The sequence below is a fragment of the Drosophila willistoni genome, assembly GCF_018902025.1.
Source record: "Drosophila willistoni isolate 14030-0811.24 chromosome 2R unlocalized genomic scaffold, UCI_dwil_1.1 Seg167, whole genome shotgun sequence".
In the NCBI taxonomy this organism is placed as follows: domain Eukaryota; kingdom Metazoa; phylum Arthropoda; class Insecta; order Diptera; family Drosophilidae; genus Drosophila; species Drosophila willistoni.
In genome coordinates, this window is record NW_025814050.1 from 10,452,937 (window position 1) to 10,480,028 (window position 27,092).

At 34.1% G+C, this 27,092-nt stretch overlaps 2 protein-coding genes across 3 annotated transcripts in view; one reads left to right on the forward strand and one right to left on the reverse strand.

Annotated features, from left to right (window-relative positions):
• The window catches only part of LOC6641848, a 124,206-nt gene extending 105,550 nt beyond the window's left edge, over positions 1-18,656 (forward strand). Inside the window, exons 4-15 of one of the 2 annotated variants that reach the window (XM_023176028.2) lie at positions 882-1,584; positions 2,384-2,545; positions 8,748-9,648; positions 9,716-11,208; positions 11,276-11,443; positions 11,513-12,956; positions 13,056-13,241; positions 13,312-13,646; positions 13,709-13,997; positions 14,510-14,887; positions 16,522-16,881; positions 18,343-18,656. In XM_023176028.2, coding sequence (XP_023031796.1) covers positions 882-1,584; positions 2,384-2,545; positions 8,748-9,648; positions 9,716-11,208; positions 11,276-11,443; positions 11,513-12,956; positions 13,056-13,241; positions 13,312-13,646; positions 13,709-13,997; positions 14,510-14,887; positions 16,522-16,881; positions 18,343-18,374 — 6,451 coding nt within the window. In that variant the 3' untranslated portion in view covers positions 18,375-18,656. The remainder of the gene's footprint in view (positions 1-881; positions 1,585-2,383; positions 2,546-8,747; positions 9,649-9,715; positions 11,209-11,275; positions 11,444-11,512; positions 12,957-13,055; positions 13,242-13,311; positions 13,647-13,708; positions 13,998-14,509; positions 14,888-16,521; positions 16,882-18,342) is intronic. The other variant, XM_023176029.2, reaches the window with a different exon arrangement.
• A 7,643-nt stretch (positions 18,657-26,299) lies between these two features.
• LOC111518635 lies at positions 26,300-27,064 on the reverse strand. Its single transcript, XM_023176005.2, has 2 exons — positions 26,833-27,064; positions 26,300-26,769 (listed from the first exon to the last, which is right to left on the reverse strand). The coding sequence occupies exons 1-2, from the start codon at positions 27,062-27,064 to the stop codon at positions 26,366-26,368; spliced, it is 636 nt and encodes a 211-aa protein (XP_023031773.2). The 3' UTR covers positions 26,300-26,365.
• Between the last annotated feature and the right edge of the window lie 28 nt (positions 27,065-27,092).

Below are 27,092 nucleotides of genomic sequence, written 5' to 3' on the forward strand. Positions count from 1 at the left end.
TATTCAAATCTTTGATATATAGATATTTATATAATTATTTCGTTGACTTCATTAAAAAATTCAAATGCTTCTTACTAGGGATGGAAAAGGATTGGAATAGTCGACTAGTTGAAAAGCTGCAAGGATAATGGTCGACTAATTAAACTCATAAAGCAATTATGTTTTATTCTTTCTTCTAAATCTTTTGTTTTCCCGTCCAATTACTTAAAGTAAGAACTTGAATTATTTCGAACCAATACTCATATTTTCACAGTACGAATGAGAGTTGATCTTGGTTTGGTTTACGTATGAATAAAACTCTCTTATATTCGTTTTGTTTATTTATAGCATGTTTTTGAAGCATCAAATGTATTCGACTTTAGAGTTCAATGAGTTTTAATTGCCTTTTGATTGTATTGATGCAATGCTCTAATAGGTACACCTATCTTTTGATTCAATGAGTATTTTGACAAAAGATTGAATCTCGTTTTCAAAATGACTAATAAGACTCAGTGAATATAAATAAATTTCTTTGTTTATAGTTATTTCAATGCCAGGAAAACCTTATTGATGGCAAAAGTATTGTAATTTCATTTTGTACAGTGTAATTGACATAACTTTGTTGCTCTTCAATTTAGCTAAGATAGGAAGCAGTAACCACAGCAACAGCTTAAATGTAAATTAATTAGACACTAAGGAGAAAGTGTAATTAAGGCACTACATTAGCTGAAATAAAAAAGTAATAGACTAGCAAATAATTTGCATTTTGTTTGGGATCATGAGGGCAAACGAGCAGAACTAGTTGAAAATAAGGAAACGGAAATAATTTTTAAATAAGAAACTTGCCCAACTAATTGAAAATCTAATTTTGTGTTTTTTTTTTCTCTGCTTTCAATTTGCAGGCTTAGCCCAGGTGACTTACCAGATCATTGGGCCTCAGGTACAGCTAATTCCACAACAGCAACATCGAACAGCAGCAGCAGCAGTAGCAGCAACAGCAGCAGCAGCAAGTACAGCAGCAACACCATCAATACCAGCCACAGAGATAGCAACACAGTTTGCAATCTGCCGCGCTCATCGCCGGCTGCGGCCACTGCAGCCGTTACAATCTCATCAGCCGCTGGCGGCATCGGCAGCAATAATTTATTGCTGAGTGGACTGCATCACGGTTTGGCGCCCAGCAACGCGCCATTGCAACGCGCAACGGCAGCGAGTGGAGGCGTCGGCTCTGGTGGTGCTGGAGGCGTTGCAGGCGCCTCAACAACAGCAACAGCAGGAGCAGCAGCAGCATCAGCAGCAACTACTACTTTAACACTCCAGCAGCAATTGCTTTACCACCAGCAACAGCAACAACATCAGCAGCAGCAGCAGCACCAACAACATCATCATCATCATCAGCAACAGCAGCATCTGAATCAGCAGCAGCAGCAACAGCAGCAGCAACAACTTAACTCTCATCATTCACACCAAAGCAAAGCAGCGGCAGTTGCAGCTGCATTGCAGCGATCGGGTGCCATTATGAATGCGGTGGCATCGCCGATCTCAGCCAACTCAGCGACGTCGGCACGAAAGATACGACGCAAAACGGATCCAAAGGTTAATTTGGTAAGTCTTTGGCAATTAGGCAATATTATCTATCATCTCCAATTGTGGATCATGCAAATCGGAATAGCTAATTAACTAAAAGAGTTGAGCAAAGTTTTTGGGTTAGTGGTTGAATATTTTTTTGGCCTAAGTCTTACTTCTTACAATGAGAAATATTTCCACTACCCTAACATACAGTTTGGAAATTTGAAAAAATACAAAATAATGATTTTGAAACTGTTTAACACCAATTTTTAAACTTAAATATCTATCGGCACTTGAAATGTAATATTATATTGGCATCAGTTCAGTTTAGGTTCAATTAAATCAAAAAAAGATTTAAATCGAAAAACTACCAAAAATTTTCAAAAAATCGTAGATGTCAAATTTGAACCGATTTTCAAAAGTTATATCTTTTTTTAATGTCCAAGCCCAAATCGTATGAGGTTAAATTTGATTTGAAAATTTGTTACTTTATTTATGTTCAAATGAATATTTCCAGTAAGAATAATTTTTTTCAATCTATTAAAATCTTGAGAACTAAAGTTTTTAAATTTTCATAATTATTTATTTAAAAAAATTGGTTCAAAATAAATCATTTTTTTTTAATTTCAAAGCTTTTGAGGCCATTTTAAAAACTGATTTATAACTTCTTCAATTCATTTAGAAATTGGCAAAATTTGAAAATTTAACTAAAAACTCCAAGTTAAATATACAATAATTTAATAATCAATTTCACAAGTGACTTTGTTTATTTTTAAGAAACTTTGTTGGGTCAAGCTTTCTTATATTTTTCTCCCAATTTATATTCTATTTGTAGCCCCAATCACAAATCAATAAATGCAACAATGAGAAACGACGTCGGGAAATGGAAAACAATTATATTGAGCAACTCTCCGAGTTCTTACAGCTTAATAAGCGTGGAGATATGACCTCAACCAAACCGGATAAGGCTGCAATATTAAATCAAGTGGTTCGAACGGTAAGTGTAGAGAACAGACATTGACGGAAAAGACGAGAAGCGAAAACTAATCAAAAAGACAACTAAAGCTGGTATCTAAATACCATGGGAATCGTCGTTCCTGCCTGGAATTATTAACGATGATGATCAATTACAGCAACCGAAAAAAAAACACCGCGCACACCAAAATTCCCCCATGTAATTTTCATGCAGTTTTCTATTTTTCGCAGTCTCAATTAAAAAGCAATTAAAAAAGCTCAAAAAAAAAAACGGAGAAGAGTAAAGACTGACGTAATTTTACTTTTAATACCCAGTAGCCATGGATGGGCATTAGGGTATACAAAATTATGAGACTGTCTCTTAAAGTTAGACAATTTCAAATTAATTTATAGGCAGATAATATTCTCTTGACATGGTTGATTAAACAATAAGTTAAAACGAACGATTGAAGTTTCATAGACTCAGAATGAAAGCAACTTTATTGCGAATTGATAAACAGATAGTTAGCAACATTTTAAAACTAGCAACATGAATAGCAACATATCGAGTTGGCAACATGTCAGACATCAACCAGCAATATAATCTACAAAGGATTGATCCTACAGAGTTTAATCAATAAGCCAATTGTTGTAGGGTATCATAAAGTCGGCGATTCAAATTGATTGACTTTCATCTGTCTGGCTAAAATTTAATTAATATTTTTATTTAATTTACATAAATTTATTTATGTTTCAATGGCACCGCCGCCAACACACGGGTTTTTATGTTGTTTTATGGTATTTTGTGTTTTTTTTCTCCCTCTCTCTCTCTCTTTTTTTGTCTTTGTTTTTTTTTTTTATTTCTTTTATTGGTTTCAGGTAGCCTAAGCACTTTATTATGCAAATTATTTTTGAAGCCAAGCGCCACGCTTTGCCGAACTTCAAAAACAAAAGGGTTTTTAAATAAAATGCGGCTGCCGCCAACACATTCAAAGAGAGAGAGAGAAGAAAGAAAGAGTGAGAGAACGAATATATATAATACATAATTTTATTTTACAATTCAGTTAAGCGAAAACTAAACAAAAGGGCTAACCAAATTGCAATTAAATACATCCATCGCATCCAAGTCCACAAAATACCCCAAAATAAATTCAATTAAATGCGACACAACTGATTGGTGGCAAATCCCCAAGAGCCGCCAAAGGCCATCATGGGGTTCACTTGCCAATGGTCAAACTCATTTGCAATATTAATCAAATTTCAATTTATTTAGTTAACTCAATTTGTTTAGTTGTTGTCCATAGGAAACGTTTCACTATAAGCCAGTCGGTGGTCAAATAAACTAACAGGGGGCTTTAGTCTATAGAAAATTTTATTTGCTGATGCCAGAAATGTGGGAATTTAATGAACGAATTTATACAATAGTTGCTTGAATTAATTTTCTGAAATTTAGATACATTCAGGTACACAATTATATGTTTGATCTATCTAATTTTCATTACTTCTTTACAATAATCGTTTTCGTTTTCCTTTTTTCGTATGAAAATTTTATAAATACACTTAATTCACTTCATCTTTTGATTTTTTTGGGATCAACACAAAAGAAGAGAGTAAATTTATCCTAGTAAATTAGTAAATTGAGCAACTTTGCCCCCTAAAATATGCAATTTTCTGGAAAAGTAATCATTGTTATCAACAAATTCATAACTTTTCTTACACCTTGTTATTTAAAAAGTCTCTATAAACAATGTTTGCTTCAAAGAATTTATTCCAAGATTTCTTTAAATGCTTCAAATATCGGATTCTTGGACTGCTTATTGCATACTTTATGGGGCGAATCCGCCACGTATTATTGTAAGAGAGATGGGAGAAGGACTGGATGATTTAGGGATTAACAAAATCGAATATTATTTAATTTATTATGAAGTGAAATTGTTGTAAATTTAAATATCCTTAAACGAAAATCAGAACTCTTACAAAAATAAGTTTAGTTTTTTTTTAGGTAAAAATGATCATTTCTGTAGTGAAACACGTTATATAATTGTATAGGTAAATAAAAAAGCAAGAACATTTAATATTAAAAAAAACTTGTTTACCAAAATGTTTGTCCAAAATCATTATCAATTTATATCAAGTTCGGCAAATAAGATCGTCTGCTCCAATTTATACATTTCAATTGCTTTTCTGTTTCATAACTAAGTTGCCTATATCACATTTCGAAAAGGTCTTTATTAGCAATTCTCGAGAAAAATGCGCATTGTTCCATTGCCCAGGTGATTTGATTGCCCTTCATTTCGGCAATGCATTGACAAACCCCTTTTTTCGCTTTGATTTAGTTCTCTGCGCATCTGTAGCATCTGCTCTGCCGAGCGTCCTTTACCTGATGTGATCAATTTTGAAAGAAGCCCGCCAAAAAAAAAAGAAAGAAAAGAAATAAAGGAGTTCACTCAATGCAATGTAGAACTCTATCTCAAAAAGAGAGACTGGGGGGCGGGCGGTAAGGAGAGATAGGGACACGGACAGAAAAAAAGCCCATCAGACACGTTTTAGACATTTCGCCTCATGCACGCGCCGTTTGTGTTTATTTTATCATTTGACTGATATTTTTTTCGGAGTGCCTTCACCCCGAAATACACCAAAAATGTTTTTGCTCCGGGAGCAACTTTTCCTGGTCACACAAACAGAAACACACACACACACACAAACCCAGTAAAAGCTCTCTTTCTCTCTGTCTCAACATTTCACTCTGCCAGTCTCTTAGGCTCAGATCAACGAACTAAAATGCTTTTCGCCGATGACGTTTCACAATTCAATTTCATTTTGTTGTGATTATATTTGGGCTTTATTTTTTTTCTTTCTTTCTGTTTTTACTTTACTTCTTTGAAGGTGCACAAAGTGTGATAACAAAATACAAAAACAATGCCAAATAAAATAAAAACAAAACTTCTTCAAATCAAAACGAAAAACCGGCTATAAATTACTCTATAAAAAGCACTACTTTCTATGTGTGAACACAATCAGGCTAAAATATGAATATAACTTGAGAATTGAACGGCATCTATAACTTTATTATTAGATATCATAAATATAGTATTTTAAATATTATTGTAAACAGATGGATTAGCTTCGAGAATCATGAGCTTCTAAATATATATTTACTTTTTATGAAACAAGATTTATATCAACATATCCATCCTGAAAATTTTATGTGTTTATCTTTTAGAAGACCATCGAGAATCAAGAGTATATTTTCATACATATATCGTAGAGTGGCAAATTAATTATTTTACTCTTTATCACAAACTTATCCTTGTCTTCAAACATCCTGACATCGAAATTTAATGGTCCTCGTAATTTGGGAACTCTTGCTCATTCCATTTTAGAATGAATGTTTAAAAAAGAAAAAAAAAAACACTTCAGAAAAGAATGATTTCTGTAGAAAACATAAAGGAGAAATATGAAGAATCAATTATCCTTCTAACAAAGACGAGATCTAGAAAATTGTTCAGGTTTAGGTTATGATCATAAAATCCAGATTATCGTATGAAGATTTATCGAAATTGCTCGACCTTTTAAAGAATTCACTTTTGGGGGGTATAAAAAAACTGAATTTTGTGTAAAGTCTTTTTGTTCTTCTTTTAGAAAAAGAATAGGTATATATATATATATAAGAAAATCCACCTTCTAATTGGTAAACTGCAGAAGATCACAGAATCTACCCTAACTAATACACCCTAACTTTCAACCTGGGGTAGAAAAAGAAGAGCACAAGGCTAAAGAGAAATATAATAATAAAAAAAAAGCACAAAACTCTCAGACTGCCGGGTAAACAAAAGTGAGAAAGAATCGGTAGTAAGTTCGAGAGAGTAAAGCTTCTGAATTGAGACAGAGACCGATTTGTGAGAGAGTGGGAGACAGACAAAGAGAGAGAGAGAGAGAGAGAGGGAGCTTGTCATTGTTGTTATTGTTTTTATTATGTTTTTTTTTTATTTGTATTGTGTTGTTGTTTTTTTTTTGGCAATTGCATTCAAAAAATGTGTGTTTAGTATTTCGGCAACTTTGTGACTGTGCGAACGCTTTTGCCGTCTTTTTGCACTGTGATTTCTCCAAAAATAAAAAAAAAACCAAAAGTGAGTCAAATAATCGCCAATTGAGTCATAAATATGTGAACGAAACTTCTAGGATCCACCACGAACTTTTCTTGACCGATAAGATCGTACGGAAAGTGAAAGAAATGGTGAACGAACGTGGTGAAAATTTTTGTTATAGAAATGCCATTGACACTTCTCCATCAAAATGAATAGGCTAAAGTTGATTGACCTTGATTTTCGTGTAACATCAAATTGAGAAGTGAAAATTCATCAAACGGAAAAGGCAAAGAAAAGCCTTTTTGTTGAAATACTTAAAAAATAAACATCTGTGTGTGTGTGAGAGTCTTTTGCATTTATGTGTGTTAATGTGTGTGGAGTATGTCAATGACTCAAGCCAAAAACAAAACAAAAAAAAAAAACAGACCCAAACGCGCGCGCAAAAATAACACACACACACACACATGAACACGCATATTAAAATGTTTAAAAATTGTTTTTTTGGTTTTGTTTTTTTGTTGTTTTTTTCTCATCGGTTTATTGCACTTCCATTGTGCAAACAATGATATGAAATGTCCAGTGAAATTGTGTGTGTGTGTTTTTTTCGCTCATTTTCATACTTATTTTTACTACTACAAAGTGTGCCGATTCTCTGTGTTAAGCTAAAATGACGTTTATTGTTGTTGTTGTTGTTGCTGTTATTATGCATTCACAAAGGCAAGACGTTCAATTACTTCCGCAATGACAAACTGTTGCACCAGTTCTCTTCTATATCCACCCCCGCCCCTCCTCCCTACGCACCGAATACGAAATGTGTGAGATAAAGTGCTCACGATATGAATAAAAATTGTTGGAAGAGACGTAAAAATATTGTCATATAATTTGCTTTATAACAATTCACTCATTGGCTTTAAACATGTGAATGCGGCAATAAAACATCTCTTACAATAACAACAAACCATGGGATAGTTTTTTTTTCTACGTCATTCGAATGAATTTTCGTTGCCTACTTTGTAGGGCAAGTTTGGAATTCAATTTACTGGGAAACTTTTAAGCATACTCCTTTCCGAATCCTTTTAATTTCCAAGTGGTTTTTTTTAAATTAAAACGGGTTTTTGTATAGTAACAAAGAGTACAAAAGGTAATGGTGGTCAAATTTTAATTTAAAAATTTCGGACATCAAATCCTATTCAGACAACTTTTTTCGTAATCAAAAGCGAGAACAGACGTGAAATATATATAGTTTTCTTTAATTATATTTTATTTATGTATGAAGTTTTTTGTATTTTGATTACTTGATATTGTTACAAAGTTTAGTTTACAATTAGTATGGTTAACAAGCTAAATTTAGAAATTGCAGAGTTGAGTATTAAAAGTGTAATAGAAGCTCATAAGGTAACTGATTTTTAATGATGATAAACTCATATATAGACTTAACAAATAAAATATAATTATTTTCAAATGGTATTAAATCGATTTTTAGGCTGTAAGATCTGTAAAATAGATAGAACAACCTTAGGAGCATTTTTATTGTGTATGAGAGAAAATATAATGGCACTTATTTTCAAGAGAATTGATTTAGTCAAGCCATTTAAAGAAAGACGTGAGCAGCTTATAGAAATATATAAAATATTTAATAATCTGCACTTCTCACGTTGGATATATACACTGCCATTCAATTAAATAGGGACAGCCTAAAATGAAGTATCCTTAAATATATAAACAACCTGTATGATTCCTTTAGAGAATGCATTTTTGTCATTGTTTAGTTTTTTATTTGTGGTAATAAGTTTTCAATTCATAAAGAGTGATCAGCTTTTTACACTAGAGATTGATTGATCTATCTAAAAGGATCTTAATCCAACTCTCTAACAAAAAGATCTTTATCCAACTCTTTACCAACTTTCTCTTAAAGCTAAAGATCAATTAAAATCCCCAGTTTAGCTGCTTGTAATTTCTGATAATTATGAAATACTTTTCTTATCTATCGATCATGTGTCGAAATCGTTATCTTTATGTCAGAAATGCACTCTGAAGTCTTTTACTTGGTACTTTATACAACTTTTTTAAACCTTTTTAACTTCATAATATAAAAAAGAACAGCACTGAAAAAACTTCTTATCTAATTTGATCTATTCTTTTGTCTATTTTTTTCAGTATCGTGATATTTGTGACAAAGGCCAAAGCCGTGATATATCCTCAACCTCGACGAATAATAACAACTCTACGATAACGACCAATAATAACCACAGCAGCAGTAATAATAATAATAATAATAACAACAATAATAATAATAATAATAATACAAATAATAATAACAACAACAGCAAACCACAAGCAACCTCAACACGCTGCACACGCTGCGCCACAGACAATTGCTCCATCCATCCGGTGCAACAGGGTGAAGTCTCATCCACAGAGCCACCATTGCCAGAGCCATCTCTGTTAATTGGTCAAGTGCCGGAAATTTCGGCATACTTTGAGGCAGTTGAACATTACATTAGCTCGGTGGGTTGGGTCCTGTTGCAGGTGAACGCAAACGGCATCATTGAGTCCTGTACGCAGAATATACGCGAATTGATCGGCTATGAGAAACAAGAGCTATACCATCAGCCACTCTGCATGTACCTGTATCAGGGGGATCACGCCAAACTGGAGCCTATTATAAGTAATATGTATAGCAGCAACAGTGGCGGTGGTGGTGGTGGAGGTGGTGGAGGAGGTTCTAGTGGTGGCGGTGGTATTGGTGGCATTGGCAGTGTCGGCGGTTTGGGTGGTCCCGCTGGTTGGGGTGATCTCGATGAGCTAAATAATGGCAATGCATCACAACAATCGCAGGGCTCGAATTCCAGCTCAACTGGCGGGGGAAATGCTGGCAAATCGAAACGCAGCATTTCGACCAAAGTACGCATGCTAGTCAAGGATACGCGAACTGCCACCCAGACATTATCAAATTGTGGTGATGGCATTGGCATGGGAGAGCAACAGAAACCATTGAGGCAACCTGGTCAGCAGGATAAATATGAGGAAGTTGTATTGATAGCGGCTCCAGTCAAAGGTAAGTTGAAATCGTAATCAAGAGAAAGTGAAAAATGTTCTCTAAAATGTTCTCTCTTTCTATTTAGACGATGCCGATGCCAGCAGCTCTGTGTTATGTCTAATCACACGGCCCGAGGATGAATCACCGCTGGATATGAATATACAGCAGCACGTCAAACAGCAGCCAATCGAACAGATGACCTTCAAGCTGGACATTGATGGCAAAATACTCATTGTGGATCCAACAGCGTTACGTGAACCGTTCAAACAACATCTGCAGTCTTGGGTGGGTCGCCTCTGGCAGGATCTATGTCATCCGCATGATCTGTCCATGCTGAAATCACATTTACGTGACATACAAGATTCAGCCGCTGTCCATTCACCGGGCAGTGCTGCTGCTGGTGGCGGTGGCGGTTCCAGTGTGCCCCATTCACACATTTCCAATGTGGTGTCGCGTCCATTTCGCTTGCGTTTAGGTGCCCCCGATGTCTATGTGCATGTGAAGGCCAATTCGAGATTGTTTGTCAATCATACACCGGGCGAAAGTGATTTCATAATGTCTGTGCAGACATTGCTCAATTCGGAGAACGATATGAATAGCAACAATACGGGATCTGGAGCGAATGGTGGACCTGGAAGTGGATCCAATAGCTTGAGTCTTAGCCAGCTGTGTGCCATATCGCCAAGTGCCTCATTGGCTAATACTCTGGTCAATACACTAACTATGGAGACATTGCATGGCAGTTCCTCATCATCAGCATCATCGATAGCTGCCCACTTGCCCACACATCTTTTGGGTGGCCTTGTTGGCGGTGGCAATGGCAACAATAACAGCAGCAGCAGCAGCAGCAACAACAACACACAAACCACCAATGTGGGCGGACCATTGATGACCAGTGCCATTGTAAATGGCTCGGGTATGCAATCGCAATCACAACAGCAGCAACAGCAACAACAACAGCAACGGTCCACATCCTCGACGGCCAGCTCATCGGCCGCAACATTGGTGAATGCGTTCACTGCCTCACCGGCACCCGGGGAGCATAGCTTCTATGGCAATGATACTTTAGAATTTGATGTAGCACATTCCTCATTTGACATGGATCCCAGCATCGTTGGTAGCTGGATCGATTCTCGTCCAAATTCAAGAGCCTCAGTGGCCACGCCGGTTAGTACGCCACGTCCGCCCTCGGGGCATGGTTTTAGCCCGGCTCCGGCCACGCCCTATCAGCTGTCCTCACATTCGGCCACAAGTCTACCATCGCCGCAATCGAATGCCAGTGCTGGAGGCAGTTATGGTTTCAATTTTCCCTCATATGAGGCAAATGAGCCCAAGCAAGAGAAGGATCACTCTAGCAACAATAATAATAGTGGCAGCATGATTCCTGCCGGTGGTGGTTTACCCAATGGTGTGGGTGGTTTACTATTAACCCAACAACAGCAACAGCAACAACAACAAACACCACCACAACAACAAGAATCTTCCGAGAGATTGCGTCATCTGTTAACCAAATCACAGAGTCTAGCCAGTGCTTTGGGTGCTGGCGTCGGAGGCAGTGGTCTAGGCGATGAAGAAAAGGTAAGCAAAGAAGAAAAACTTTCATTTCCACTGCTAATAATTATACTTCCTCCCCCCCTCCCTTTAGTACTTTAAGCAGGAGAGCAGCGAGGATGAGAAACTTATTGGCGGCAGCATAAAAATGTCTGCCCAAACGGCAACAGCAATGAGCATGTTTGGACCAACGTCTGCAATGGCACGAAATGCCGGCCTATTGCAAAAGGCAGGCAACTCACAGAATCCCATGTTGCTCAAGGTACACGTGAAAAGTAATAGAGAAGGAAAGAATTTTGAAACTAATAGTTCTTCTTTCTATTCGGCACAGCTTCTCAATGAAAAAAGCGAAGACGACGATGGCAGCGGTATCAGTGGCGGTGGAGTTGGCGGCATTGGCTCTGGCCATCCGGGAGTAGGTCTCAATAATAGCCGGCAAAGTGAACTGATGCGTCAATTGCAAAAGGACGATGGCGGCTCACATGGTTCCATGATGCGTGCAGGAGCCAATGCCAATATGAGTAACGAAGATCTCAAGGCAATGCTGAAAATCCAACCCGATCCACAAATGAGTCGCAAACGTTCACTCAATGAGCCGGATGATGATATTTCTGCCAAGCGATCCGAGGATAAGCCAAGCAAACTATGTGTCCAGAATAAGATGCTGGCCAAGCTATTGCAAAATCCGCCAAAGATACCAAAAGCCCCAAATCCAGAGCAACCGTTGCAGGTGAAAACGTTGCCAGATATTACAAGTTCGACGGTGAACAACGTAAGTAGTTCTCTGGCTGGACCGGGTAACCTCATAAGTGCTGGCAGTACCGGACCCAAGGCAGCAGCCAATCGTCAGCGTAAACAGCAGCAGCAACAACAACAGCAGGCAGCAGCCGCAGCAGCAGCAGCCGCTGCCGCCGCCAGCAATACTTCCCAGCAGCAGCCAAACGATGTCTACCTCAGCCAACAACAGCAGCAGCAGCAACAGCAGCAACAACAACAGCAGCAACAACAACAACAGTTGGCCTTCCAACAGCAATTGGCCACTACAGCAACTACCTCAATTACCACAGTGGCCTCCACTTCATCGGCTGCAGCAGCGGCTGTTGCGGCAGCTGGCCTCATGATCGATGGCGACACAGAGCTCTCCAAGCTGCTCGATAGTGTAATGGAATACTATCCCGATGATACACCAATTGTAACGAATGCTCCATCAGAAGCCTCTGCCATTAGCGATATACAGAAATCCCTTATGCTAGATGTGGAATCGGTTGCCGGATTTACCAATGATATTGGACAGCAAATGCTGATGGCCCAACAACAGCAGCAGCAGCAACACCAGCAGCAACATCAGCAGCAACATCAACAGCATCAGCAACACCAGCAGCAACATCAACAACAACATCATCAATTAATGGCCCAACAACAATTGCAACTTCAACAGCGACAACAGCAACAACAACAGCAGCAGCATCTCCAACAACCTCCAGCCTATCATGCAGGCATGTTAAGCCTTCAGCAGCAGCAGCAACAGCAAATGCAACAGCAGCAACGCCTAGAGGCTATGCGCAATCAAGGTTTCCAACGTCCACCTCCCATGTATCCAGTTCGAGGCCGGGGACCCATGAATGCTGTGGCCACGCCAAGCGGTGGCGTGGTCTTGCCCGCCCAGCAGCAATTGCGCAATTTGCGACAGCAACAGCAACTGGCTGCTGCCCAGCAAAAAGAGCGCCTTCTGCAACAGCAACAGAAGCAACAGATGCTTGTGCCCGAGAATGCCAGTGAGTATGGGCCATGAGATAATCAATCGATAATCCAATCCAATCCAATTCATTCATCTGAAATTGAAAACTAATTCTTTTTCGTTTCTTTTTCGACAGCTGGCATCAATGCAGGAATTAATAATATTAGCTCTCTGCTAAATGCCACTGTGGCACCCAATGTCTCACTCTCTCGCACTAATTTGTCCTCAGATGCCCAACTGAGTCCGAACTTTGCTCAGACTCTGATGCAACAGCAATTGAGTCCTGGACGCAGTGCTCCCTACAGTCCGCAGCCCAATCAAGGTGAGAGAACATCACAAATTTCGATAACTAAGAAAGTCTTAACCTCCTGAACTCTATTTCCTTTTTGCAGGCTATCCACAGTTCCCGCAGACAGGCCAACGTCTATCACCGCAGCAACAGCAACAGTTGAGCCAGCAACAAAATAATGTCCAACAGCAACAGTTGGCCTATCAACAGCAACAGCAGCAGCAAGTGGGTGATGGGGGCCGATGCAATACGCCATTTGGTTCCAATTCCGGTCTACAATCGCCGGGCATGCAGAATAGTCCACAGCAATGGACTGGCAGCGGCAGTGGCGCTGGCGGTGGCGGTGGTGGAGGACCTGGACCAGGTGGTCCATTGCCAGGCGGCAATTCTGGACGCACCCTGCAACAGCATAATCCCATGTTGATAGCCCAACTCCAGGTAAGCTCCAATAAAGTATATATATAACTCGAATGTAATGCCAATTGCTTTTGTGTTTTCAGGGCGTGAGTCCTTATAATCCACGTCAATATCAACAGAATCAACAACGACGTGGCTTAAACTCGCCCGGAGCAGTTGGCGGCAATCCAGCAGGCTTGCAGCGACAGAACTCGTTCCAGTCACAGGCAGGCGGTGGTGCTACCACTCCGGATGGCACAAGTGGACCAAATGTTGGATTCAGTGGTGGACCTCAATCGCCCTACGGTGGCAATGTCAATGTATTCCAGCAACAGAATCTACAGAGATTGCCCAGACAGGGCAGTGTGCCGCAGGCAACCCAACATTTACCAGGTGAGTGTGCGCAACCATGATCGGGATCGGGATCGGGAATCTGTCAAAGTTGAGGGATTAGAAAATGAGTCACTGGTATAGAAGTCGATTTCACATCATTTGTGAATATGTCAAAATTATGTAGATTTAATTGTCATCTTAAAGTGAAAACTAGTTCAACTAGTTGCAATTAATTACCATTTAAAGTGAATAAAAAAAGGGTTTATTTCAATCAAAAAACTAATAAAAAGCTAGGACAACTTTCGGAACTAGTTTTTTAGAAAAATTAAATAAAAAACGAAAAAAATGTTTACCAATAAATTATTAGATAGGACAGATAGCTCCCCACACTGCCCATATACTAAACATTAAATACACAAAAAACACACTTAGACAGCTTCGCACACACACACATACATACAGAAAGACATACAAACACACACATACACACACAAAATACCTTAATTATGATTAGCGATAACCAAAAGCCAAAACCAAAAAAACAAAAAAAAAAAAACGCTTAACCGAAACAGGCTCGCCACGCTTTGGTGCATCTCCTGGCACGAATACCGGCAACAACAACAACAGCAGCAACAACAATAGCAACAGCAACCATACTGATAATGCCGCCACCGCCGCCAGCAATCAGCAACAACAACAACAACACCAACATCAACAACAACATCAGCAGCTAATGAATGGCCTAAGCATGTCCCCGCATCCACATCCACATCCAGCCATGATGGGAATTGGCAGCTTGGGCAGTGCTGGAGGCAATGGCATCATTGGACTCGGTGGTGGTGGTGGCGGCGGCAACAACAACAACAACAGCAATAACTATGCTGCAGCCCTGGCTGATTATGGGCAACAACAGCTTCAGGCGAATAATTTCTATGGTCGAGCCCAGAGTGGTAAGCCCGTGTGCTCTCTCCCTCTCTCTCACTGTCACACACACTCACACACTTCTTCTCCATATCCATATCTACATAAATGTGTGTATATATATATATGTATAGATAACTGTATTATACATTTGGGACACATTCTGTATATACATCAGAAACATTTTTTATTCCTAACCCAGTCAAAAACATTTTGCGTGTATAACTACTGTATAATCATTGTATATAACCCTGACCTGATCCCCAGATAAGAACCACACACACACACACACAACAAGAACTACACAGACTCACACACCCACACACACACATACAATATATATAGGTATAAATGTATATATGTAATAACTTGGCTTAGTTTTTAGGCTCTGCACTTCCATTTCCCGCAAATCAAAACCAAAACCATCTACTAAAGCCAATTGTATAAAATTAAGCAATATCATAAAAGAAAATCCCATTAACTAAATTAGCAAGGGAGACTTACATACTATTTATATCTAAAAACGGGTAACTATAAGCTGCGATTGTTTATTAATAATAAATTGAATTGGGCAAGTTGGCCAAAGATTTATTAAGTCAAACATGACGATGACAGTTAAAAACTTTTAAGATTTCATTTAAACAAACTTCGTGAAAGTGTAAGTGTGTTGTTTAGTTATATTTGCCATTATCCAAAACATACTTGAACTCAAGTCGGCAAATAAAAATTTCACTAAATCACAATTTGAAAATAACAACTTTGTTTCGAATATATTATTGGTAAAAGTATTTATTTTTATCATTATGACTATTGAGAATATTTCTATTAAATAAAACTTCAAATAAATGTTTTAGCTAGTTAATTTGGATTCAAAACAAATCAAAACGTGTAAAAATAATATCCTAAAGAATTTTTGGATAGCCAAAAAAAGTAGAAAACATAAAATGAGTTTTAATAAACTGAAATGATTAAAAGTTTTCTGCAATTTATTCATGAATAATTAAAAACAACTTTAAATTTCATCGAAAATTTCTGAAATTTGAAAGGAATAGAAAATAAATTCTTCAAATTAAATATATAATTTATAAAATTCAAATTGAAAACTTTTCATCGTATAAAGATGAGATAAGAAATAAATATAAACATTAATTTAGCCTTGTTACGAGTTTCATAAGTCGACTTGGCCAACTTGTTAAAATAAAAAATAAACTAAAAAATAGTTAAAAATAGTTAAGTATATGTAGACAGTAAATCCCCGGGCTATCCCCTGACCCCTACCTTACTGAACCCCATTTACTTACCCCACAGGACATTATTGTTTTTTGTTGTGTATTTCTAAGATAATAAAGAATATTAATTTCGATTTGTGTTTTTTTTTTTTATGTTTCTATGTTGTGTATCTGTTGTCTGTTTTACTATAATTCTTAATATTATTATTCTTATTAAATGTTTTTGTTTTAATGTCTTATGTTGTCGACATTTTGAGTGAAAAGTCAGAAGCGAAAATCTAAACAAACTATTTGTGACTAATTATTGTTTTTATGTTGTGGGCTAAATGTCTCTCTCTCTATATATCTCTGTCTCTCTCTCTCTCTTTAGATCCTAGATTCGATCTCTGTGGAATTTATGACTAAACATGCCTTAAATAAATCTTCTCTTTCAGCTGGCAATGGTGGCGGACCAGGAGGAGGAGGTGGCGGCGCTGGGGGTGGCAATGCCAATTCGGAGTTTGTCAAACAGGAACTGAGAGCTGTGGTCAGTGTGCGTGCTCAGCAGGCTGCGGCAGCGGCTACTGGTGGCCCTGGCGGTGCGGTGGGTGTCATCGGCGGTGGCGGTGTGGTTCAACGTGGACAGACGCCGCAAAGTCCATTGCAACAAGGACCAATGATTGGAGGCGGTGGCGGCGGCAGCGGAAATAGTACAAATATCATGGGCAATGCCACGCCCACGGGAAGCGGCAATGGCAATAATGCAATGCTCAATACGCCACCAGATCCAACGTTGGGTTTCAGCTTCGAGACGCGTAAGTAAAAATTCAAAGTAAAAGAAATAAGTTTCTTGTTATGTCTGTCTTCTTACAAGGGAGTAAGCGACGATCTTTATAGGCCCTTTGGATAGGTTTCAACTGAATGGGAGCTTCTTAAAACTATTCTATTGAATCACTTTATTTTAACTCAGTGAAATGAAATTTAGTCATTTATCTGCCTCAAACTGATTTCTCGTCTGATTCTAAATTCACTTTTAGCACAAATTTTCACTTCACATCTTCTTTTCCTTTTAGAGTCAAGGTTTTTGATTATTGATCTCCCCATTTACGGTCAGATCTTTTGTTTTCAAACAAAACTCTAGAACCTTCACCTTTCTTGCTTTAAATAATCCTAAATAAATGACTTATGTATTGATCTAAAAGAAATATCTATGAATAATGTAAACAGTTAAAAAATCAATGTAAAACTAATTCTAGTAGCTTCTAGTAAACAACTCTTCCATGTAATCTTCTTAAAAAATATAATTTTGTTTTGTTTACCCCACGCTTGACGTTTAGACTTATCATTATCGTTACTTTAAAAACACACAATGTTATCTATCTGTGGTTGACATTCAAAGTATGGATAGATTGCATAGATTTTTACTTAAACTGTTTTTAAAATCCTACATTTTAGTTGGAAATACTTTTTTACCCCGAGATATAATTAGTTACAGTTTTTCACTTTGTTAAATACATTTTATAAAACGGTTTTTAGCGTAAAATGTATTTCTGTTTAAAATATTATTATATAGACGCATTTCGAGGCACATAATCAATAAAAAAAAAAACTTGAAAAAACTAAAATTCCATAATATTTTCCGATATTTTCAAATAATTAGGCATGTTGTTAACCAACTTTTAATGGAGATTGCTCGGTTTCAAAGGGAATTTAAATCATAGAAATATTTTTAGAACCAACTGCTCTTTCCTCCTTTCGAATGTACTGTAAGCTTTCAATATATGTAGACATTCATTTCGAAGATTTTTAAGAACGGAACAATGTTTAAACGAATAAAAACTTGCAATGGAAACATTTCGGATTAAAATTAAAACGATATTCTACAAATATATTTGATAAAAGCGTTCTAAATGAATGGCTAAGTGAAGCATTTAAAAGCTTTAAACATATTTTGATTTATACAAGTTGTTATTGTCCATAGCAAACTGGAAGTTAATATGGCCCATAAGTTTAAACTGTCTGTTAAATGTCAGAAATAATTCCATGTCTCTAGTCGATTTAACGGCCAAAAAACAAGGACTATGATAAGCTATAGGAACATAAATAGGACAATTGTGAAATGTAGACAAGTTTAGAAAACAATTCGAAACAGAAAACATTGTTGTTGAATTTGTGTATTTAAAATTCTAAGAGATATCAAATGCGAGTTAGTCTTAACTTTTATGAGGCCTAAAATTGAGTTCATTCATTAATATCTCTCTCCTTATTTTTCACAGCGGATTTCTTTACAAGCAGCGCTACTAGGTGACCCTAAGGTGTCCAATTGATTGGAATGCATCAGGATTGAAATCACGAAGAAGAACAACAAAACTGCTAACTAATGGCAAACAATTTAACTTTGCTTGCTAAACGCATTTATGGATCTACAAAAAATAAATATTCTATTTTCAACAAGTGTCCCAGACAACAACAACAAGTTCGGGACGAAGGGGATTGGCAGGAGACGAAAGGGAGCAGGAGGCTCCTGCGAAACGTGTATAATGTAAAATTAATTTAATATTAAATAGCAGCACTATTTAAAAAAATTAAATATACATACAAATATATATATATATATATATTAATAATAAAACTAGCAAATATTAATTGTAAAACAGACATTATTAAAAAAAAGGAAAAAAAACCAACAAAACAAAAAGAGAAGGGAAACCCCCCTCAAAAAAAGGAGAACAATTATATAAAAGAATTACCAGACACACACATATAGTTAAATATTTTCAAAAACAAAAACATGCTAACAATTATACAAAACAAATAAAAAAATATTTATTACTTTTTAATTATAAAAATCCATTAAAGGAAAAAAGGAAAAGCAAATAGATTTAAGTTATACAGAAAGGGGAGAAAAGCATAAACCATATTTAAGCTGGCAGAGCTTTTCAAAATTTGTTGTTGTATTTCACAAAAGCAACACAAACAACAACAATAAATATATTAAATAATATAAAAAAGGAAGGCGTGGCATGTGGTAATGGCAGCAGTTGGCTAGACTTTAAATTCAACTGGCAAAAGAAAAAAAAGAAAATAAAATTTGAACGAAGCGAAAACTAAAAGAAAATACCAATACACACATAATAAACAATTAAATATGTATGTATTTAAAATTAGTGTTGAATTTTTTTCAGTGTGATAATTTGTTAAATTTTATATTAACTAAATGTGTTGCTAATTTGTTGCTCCTAAACAAAAAAAAACAAAACTCTCACAAAAAACTTTTGTTCTTTCTGATTAAATTAAATAATTCTATAAAGTCCTTGTCTCTTTTTTATTCCTACCTTCCTTCCTCCCTCCCCTTTGCGTATTGGATCTATTTTCCTCGTCTAATTTGTACATATATAAACTTTATATAAATATATATTAGGGTCTTTTTTCTCTTCTTATTCACATATTCGCCTATGTTTAATTTGTTTAGCAATTAACTTAAATTAATCCATCAATTTTCTAAAACGTAAAAAGAAAAGCGCGCAAAATGCTAAAGAGAGAAATTATATATATATATATTTAAAAAGAAAAAGAAGAAAAATGGAAACTGGCGTTGCAATTCATGTGAAGGCTATTTTTACAGGTTTTGTTTAAACTAATTTTTAACATTTAAACCATTTTTTATATTATCTACCATAATTATATATATATATATATTATATATTGATTTTAATTGTATCACAATTTCTGCGAGAAACTTATCAACGTTTTCTATTGTGTAATTTTTTATTGATTCTTATCAATTTATTTGTCTATAAGTTTTTGGGTTCGATCGTTATAAATATTATTATTATCATTATTATTATTATTATTATTATTATTATTATTATAATTATTAAACAATGCTATACAAATATGACATAAATTTTAGTTCATAATTTTTATTAAATTACTGTTTAAATTGCAAAAAAAAAAAAAAACAAAACAAACAAAAAACGACACACAAAAAACCGAAAGCTAAATAAAAATTTTACAATACAAATATATAAATTACAAAAAACGGAAATGAGTTTCTTTTTGTTTCATCTTTAATTTCTTTGATTTTGTAGTTTTGGTTTATTTAACAAATTAGAATGCTGAGAGAATTTAAATTCAACAACAACAACGATTGATTCAATGAATACATATATATTTAAAAGATGGCGATATTAATACTTGGGAATATAAAAATACCTCTCGTTAAGTTCAAACTAAAACGTATAATAGGCACTAAATAATAAATATTAAATGTATGAATTAGAAATCTGTAAATAATGGCAAACAACACAAATCGAAAATGAACAACAAAACCGATAAGTAATTTCGGTATTCCGAATTTTCTATACCTTTGCAGATTTTCCAATTATATAGTACGATGTAAACTTTTGTATTTGATATGCAGACTTACATATGTATAAGCAGTTGTTTAGTTTGTCATCATCAGGTTTCAACATTTCAAGAATGATGGATATAAAGGGCATATCTAATAGATAAAGACTTGTCTGATTAATCAAACTTTATAGAAGATTTCTAAGTTTCCAATTTTCTAATCTATTTAAATTAAACGTATTTGTCACATTATTTCACTTTTCTACTTGAGATCATATAACTTTTAAAAAAATTTATATTACCAAAGAGCTTGTAGAACAAATCATCCAGCAATTGGTAGATTGTTTTAACAAATCAGTTTAATGAGCTTAATTTGAGTACTTTCTGTTGATCAACCAGTAATTTCTACTAATATTTCATATTTCATTAAAAGAAGATACGAAAATGATTCTACTATGTGATCAAAATCTAACTTATATCGACTATTATCGTGCATGATTCAAAATAAAACTCTAAAAAGAATCGAAGTTGATGAATAGATGAGATCATATCGAACTCATCAAAGGGAATCTTGATAAGCATATATTTTTCATCCGCCATGGCGTCAATTATGATCAGAAAGTGAAATCATTAGAAAGGCAATTCGAAAAATATGCTTGTATGATCAGAAATTGTATAAAATGTTGGATTGGATCGGAATTTGGACAGACTTAACTTGTATATCACATCACTTAACTTTCTATTCGATTCAATTCTAAATATTATTGATATCTCTTTACTAAACTAAAGAAATTTATGACTCTTTATATACAGATTGTAGATATTATTCAATCATGAATCGGATTATATATAGTCGTCTTTGTTAGAGATTTTTTTTTTTTGAGTTTTGAACATTAAAATGTTCATTGTTCATTCTTTTACCAAAATACAATCGGCTCAAAATAGGTAAATTGATAAAATTGTATGAAAACTCTATAACTATGCGAAAATGTAACTTTTGTTTGATCAATTAACCAATTTTTGAAAGTAATATACCTTTTTAATGCTTTTAAATTCAAGTTTAAATGAGATTGTTAGGCACACCATTTATGGAGTTATCTTCTCAAGTGAGACAAAAATTTTCAACTAACAGCAAAGTATTCCGATGAATTGAGTTAAATCTTTGATTATTTAAAAAATTCTCGTATAAAATTTATAAAAGAAACGGTTGTTGATTTTGTGTTTTAAATATCAAAGCCGTCTAAAAACATAATAAATTCGTATTTAATTGAAATGAGAATTTGTACAATCGGTTGGAAATTAACCCAAATATAGTCTGAAAAACAGCAGATCAAAAATATAGGTTTAAAACATATCACAGAAATATAGATGTTTTTCCAATTTTCACGTAAACTTTTATCTTAGATTGGTGATTTTGTAATTTGCATTAAAACCCATTGAACTTATATTTCGATTACATCAAGCCCCGCGCTAGCTTAGTCCGTCACTGTGCAGTTCCTTCCCTAAATCCGCCTCTGTCAGAGAACATTTAATATTTTAAAATTAACAATAATAAATAGTTTTCTGATTTCTAATATCGATTTATGATGATAAGATTGTATAAATATCAGAAAGCTTATACAGTGGTACAAGTGCTCTTATTGCACAGTGGTTAAATGTACTCAAAATGCAAAGGTATAAAAAGTTACACAATTTTCTCATTAATTGATGACAGATGCTGCCTAGCTAAAATTGCCATATTCTCACGCAGTTTTTTTTTAAGAGGCTAACATTTAATGAAATTAAATTAAAATTAATGTAAAACTTACAAATACATGGACATACATTTGTGTCTAAATTAGTTTTTTTAATAGTTTGTGCTTATGGTTTTGTTTTTGTTTTTTTATTGGATACGAATACTAACAAAACCTCAACAAGAACAAGATAAATGAATATACACAAGTATACTGCATTTAGCATTATATCTATATATATATATATATAAATATATTTAAGTATATACATACATGCATACATAAATATATATATATTTATATAATAATTAAGATTATAGCAAAAATTTCACACACACAGCAACACAAAAAGTACATATATAAAGTGCATTAATGAATTTAAGCATTTAATGAAAAAATTAATTAATTTATAAGCCTAACAAAACAAAAAGAAAACAAAACAAATTCTATATATATTTACAAAAAATCAAATACAAAAAAAAATAAAAAGAAAAACAAGAAAAATATTAGCATTAATTAACATTATAAAATTACAAAAACAAATAAGTTAAGAATATTTATAACAGCTAGCTACGAATTATACGGAGATAGAAGAAAAAGGACAAAAAACAAATGTCCTTCTTCTCTCGCTCTCTTTTTCTTAAGCATTATTTTGAATTCTTTCATTTATATATATTTTCATAAGATAAGTTTCTTAATTAATTAAACATACAAATATCAAATAAGTTTCAGGCACATTTCTTATAGAGTTACATATATCATCTATAAGTTAAGCTTAATTGTACATAAAACAAAAGAAAAACAAACAACAACCAATTTTAATTAGCTTTTTCTTTCTCAATTTCATTTGTACATAAATAATTTACTTATATTTATTCTTTAATTGAAACCTAGTACCATAAATTTGTACCAAAATAAAAACAAATGAAAAAAAACCGTAACAAAACACAAAAATGCAACGCCCTGTACCCGTGCATAAAGCCTAAAAGTTTGTTAAAATTAATAAAAAAATTTAAACAATTAATATATTAACACTCACACACAAACGAACACACACACACACACACACATACATACAAATACTATTTACTAACAATATAAATGAAAGCCCTGAATCGTAATGAGTAGTGCCCAAAAAAAATATAAGAAACAAATACAAAAAACCACAAAGAACAAATATATTAACTAGCATTTAAATACAAAGAATAAACAAAATAAAAGAGGAAAAAATTATAACAAATTCTAAAAACTGCAGCCTACAAAAAAACAAAAAAAAAAAAAAATAGTTATAGCAATGACAAAAGATAATATATATAATTAATAAAATAGCACAATTTTGTACGAAATAGAAACTGTTAAACACACACACACACACAGCTACATTAACACACTTACACACATTCAAAATGAAATACAATAGAAATTGCAACTTGAAAATACAATCCGGGATAGACGTCTAGCATCACTTTTTATGCACTCAACTGAAAGTTCTTTTCTAATTTATTGATAAATTGATTTTCCCACAGAATATTTTACTTTATGCCATTTGTGATTGAAAAGAAAGAAGAAAGTGAAGCTCTCTAAGAAATGGTCGAACCATGCCCCCTAAATTATGCAAAAAGCAATACAAATGTATTTTGTCTTGTATTTTTTGACACAGAAAGAAATTTTTACATGTCATGTGAATAAAAACCAAATCGCATTGAAAAATATTTGTTTTTAAACTCATAAGTTATGTTTCTCGATCAACACCTTGGACAAAATCGTATTCCCAACAATATCGAGTAAATTAAACCAAAAAATTGTATATTGGAAAACAGTGCAAAGCAAAAAAGGCTATAAAAAAAGCTGTCTAAGTCTAGTTTCTACCTATCGCAAGTCCCTTTTGAACAAATTTAGCTGCAAAGGCATTGCTCATTGTCTTTGATGTCAGATTCAACGACATTTTCAACGTCATTCTTGTTTTGAATAAATAAAGTACATTATGAAAGTATTAAGACAGAAAGGTACTTAATTTGATAGTAACAAGAGCGTTAAAAGATTAATAATTAAGTGAACAAGTGATTTACAAATTTTAAAAAAATTAATATTAATTGATATTATCATTTTTTATTTCAAAATAAAATTCAAATGGGTGTTAAACAATTGGAGTTTGAAGGGATGTAGAAAACAATGAATACGTTTCAGGCTAATGCATACTTTAAGGGGCTTAGTTACCCTACTTTTTAACCTTAGATACACATAAAAACAAATTATGTCATCTGGCGTGAAAAATACCATTCTGAAAATTAACTTTTTGAAACACTTTTCATAATTTTTCGACTATCTAAAGCCTTGTTGAACCAAGCAGTTCTAAAATGGTTTCAGAATTACTACTGCATGTGGTCTAGAATTTCAATATATAAAAAACAGCTTAATAATAAGAGTGCGTTTCACATTAAAAGAGTCATAGCATATTTCAAACTTAGACTACTAAATAGTCAAGATAGCAAAGCTTATCGATAGAAAATGGAATGGAATTCAAGGCCCAAAATAGATCCATGATTAGATAAGACAACAAAATTAAAGTAGAATCAGATTAGCTTTGAGTGACATGAATTGGTGTTAAACATTTATCCCGGAGTGTTGGTAACATTTTTATTCTCTTTATTTTTTTGAATTTTCAGTTCTGAATGGAATGAAAAAGAAAGTTAGTTTGAAGGATCGATTGATTGGCTGTGTTAAAATTTGATGAAAGACCGAATACAAAGCGTACGACGAAATAGGCATAAAGACAAAATATTAAAACAAAAAACAAAAAAAAGTAAAGAATTACCAGAAAGAATTAACATTTTTTGCAATTAGCAGTCGAAGAAGTGAAAATGGAGTTGATTGGTTAATATCGTTTCAATGCGATAAGATATTGGTATAGGTATAGGGTTAGTTAGATGCGTTCAGGGAACGTTTAAAGTAAACTGATACATTTGAATAGGTTAGGCAGTTTTGCATAAGATGATGATAAAATAATGAAAACGAAAACAAAATATTAACAACTTAACTTCAGTTCAAATTCTCACATATGCAAATACACATACATTTATTTATTAAATTAAGTATTTAAGTTTACCTAAGTCGAATGTTAATTTGTAGCATATACTATCTGTTATTTTCAAATTTGGGTTATTTTTCAATGATCGTGAATTTGACTTTTCAACGATCATAAAATAGAACCCGAATTCGTTTTATTTATAAAGCAAATATCATTGATACAAAAACAAAAATTAACAAAAATAAATGTTACAAAAAAAAAATAAAATTTAAAAGAGAAACTCCAAAGAATACTAAATGTTATGTTTGTGTTGTCTCACTGTCACTGTTCGTTCACTGTCACTGTCACTGTTGCTGCTACATGTAACAATTTGTCGATTTGTCTTTATATGTTATATATACATAAGTATGTATGTCTCTATCTCTCTCTCTCTCATTCTCTGTCTCATATAAAACTTGAGAAGTAAATCTAAATCAAGCATATTTTAAGTCTCTATATATGTACCTTTTTTCTATATATGTATATATATACTATATATATACATATTTGTATTTTTATGTCACTATTATATATATATATACAATATATAAACACACACACACTCTCCCTCACACAAACACACACACACAAATTGAACTTTGAGAATAATTTTTAAACCAAACAATTGTATATGATGTGTAAATGTAAAAACTAATACAAACAAATAAGAATATAAAACATTTTTTTCTGAATTTACAAAATTCGAGAAAAGAGAAAAATAACAAAAATACATAACACACTCACATAAACAAACGCACTTTCACTTGAATTTACATTAAACAATTAATTTAACAAATAAAAACAAAAAGTAAAGAAACAAAATGAAATTGCAACTCACACAGAAAACACAATAGCAAAATGTTTAAACAATTAAAAACGAAAAAAAATATACAAAACAAAATTCTGTACGCTATGTTTGTACTCAAAAATCGATATATATACATATATATATATATAAAATGATAATTAAATTTATTAATTAATTATACAAAATAACACAAACCAGATACACACACACACACACACTCTTACACACGAAACAAGCAGAAGTTTGAATGGCAAAATGAAAAAACACATTGAAAATGAGAAAATGAAAAAGACTAAATAAAATATTAACGAAATAAGCGTAATTAATCTCCATTCCGTTTCTCATCTGTTTGACCAAACTTTGACAATTTCATTAAGATTTCCCATAAGCATTTTGATCTCACTCAGGGCTTGACCATTGAGCTGCTCCATCACTTCGCTGTTCACCTCATCCATTTTACGGGGTTTCATTTTGATTACTCCCCTTTTGGTGGGTATATGAATATTAATGGATGTGTTGGGCAATGTTTGAATGGCCAATGGACTGCCTTTAAGGGAAATTGCTGCTTCATTTGCCTTGGGCCAGCGCATCAATGCAAAAGGTGTTTGTGATTTTGTTTCGGGCAGCTTCTCCACGGTTTCCATATCGAGTGATTTCACAGGACTTTTTGGCATGGGCTGTGCAATGGATACCCATTTTTGGATAATTGCCTGACTCCGTGTCAATGGCCTGGAAGTTGGGTGATCTGCAAAGGAGATTAATGGATCAACATTTTTGAAATACTTCAGATTTTCCGCGACTCACTTACCCTTCACTTCTTGATTCAAAATATATGACATTTTGGTTGATAACAAATTTTTAGAATAATGTAATAAAATAAATTTAATTTGCCTGTCCATCAGATTATTGTATTGCCTCTCCAATGCATTAAACATGGCTAATGATGACTCCACTTTTAAGTGGGCCAAACGGAACAGCTCTTGGAAATCATCTTCTTTGACCCACTTTCGATTACGTTTCACAATCTTAGTGCGAGGCATTTTAACAATTTGTTTTATGACAAATATC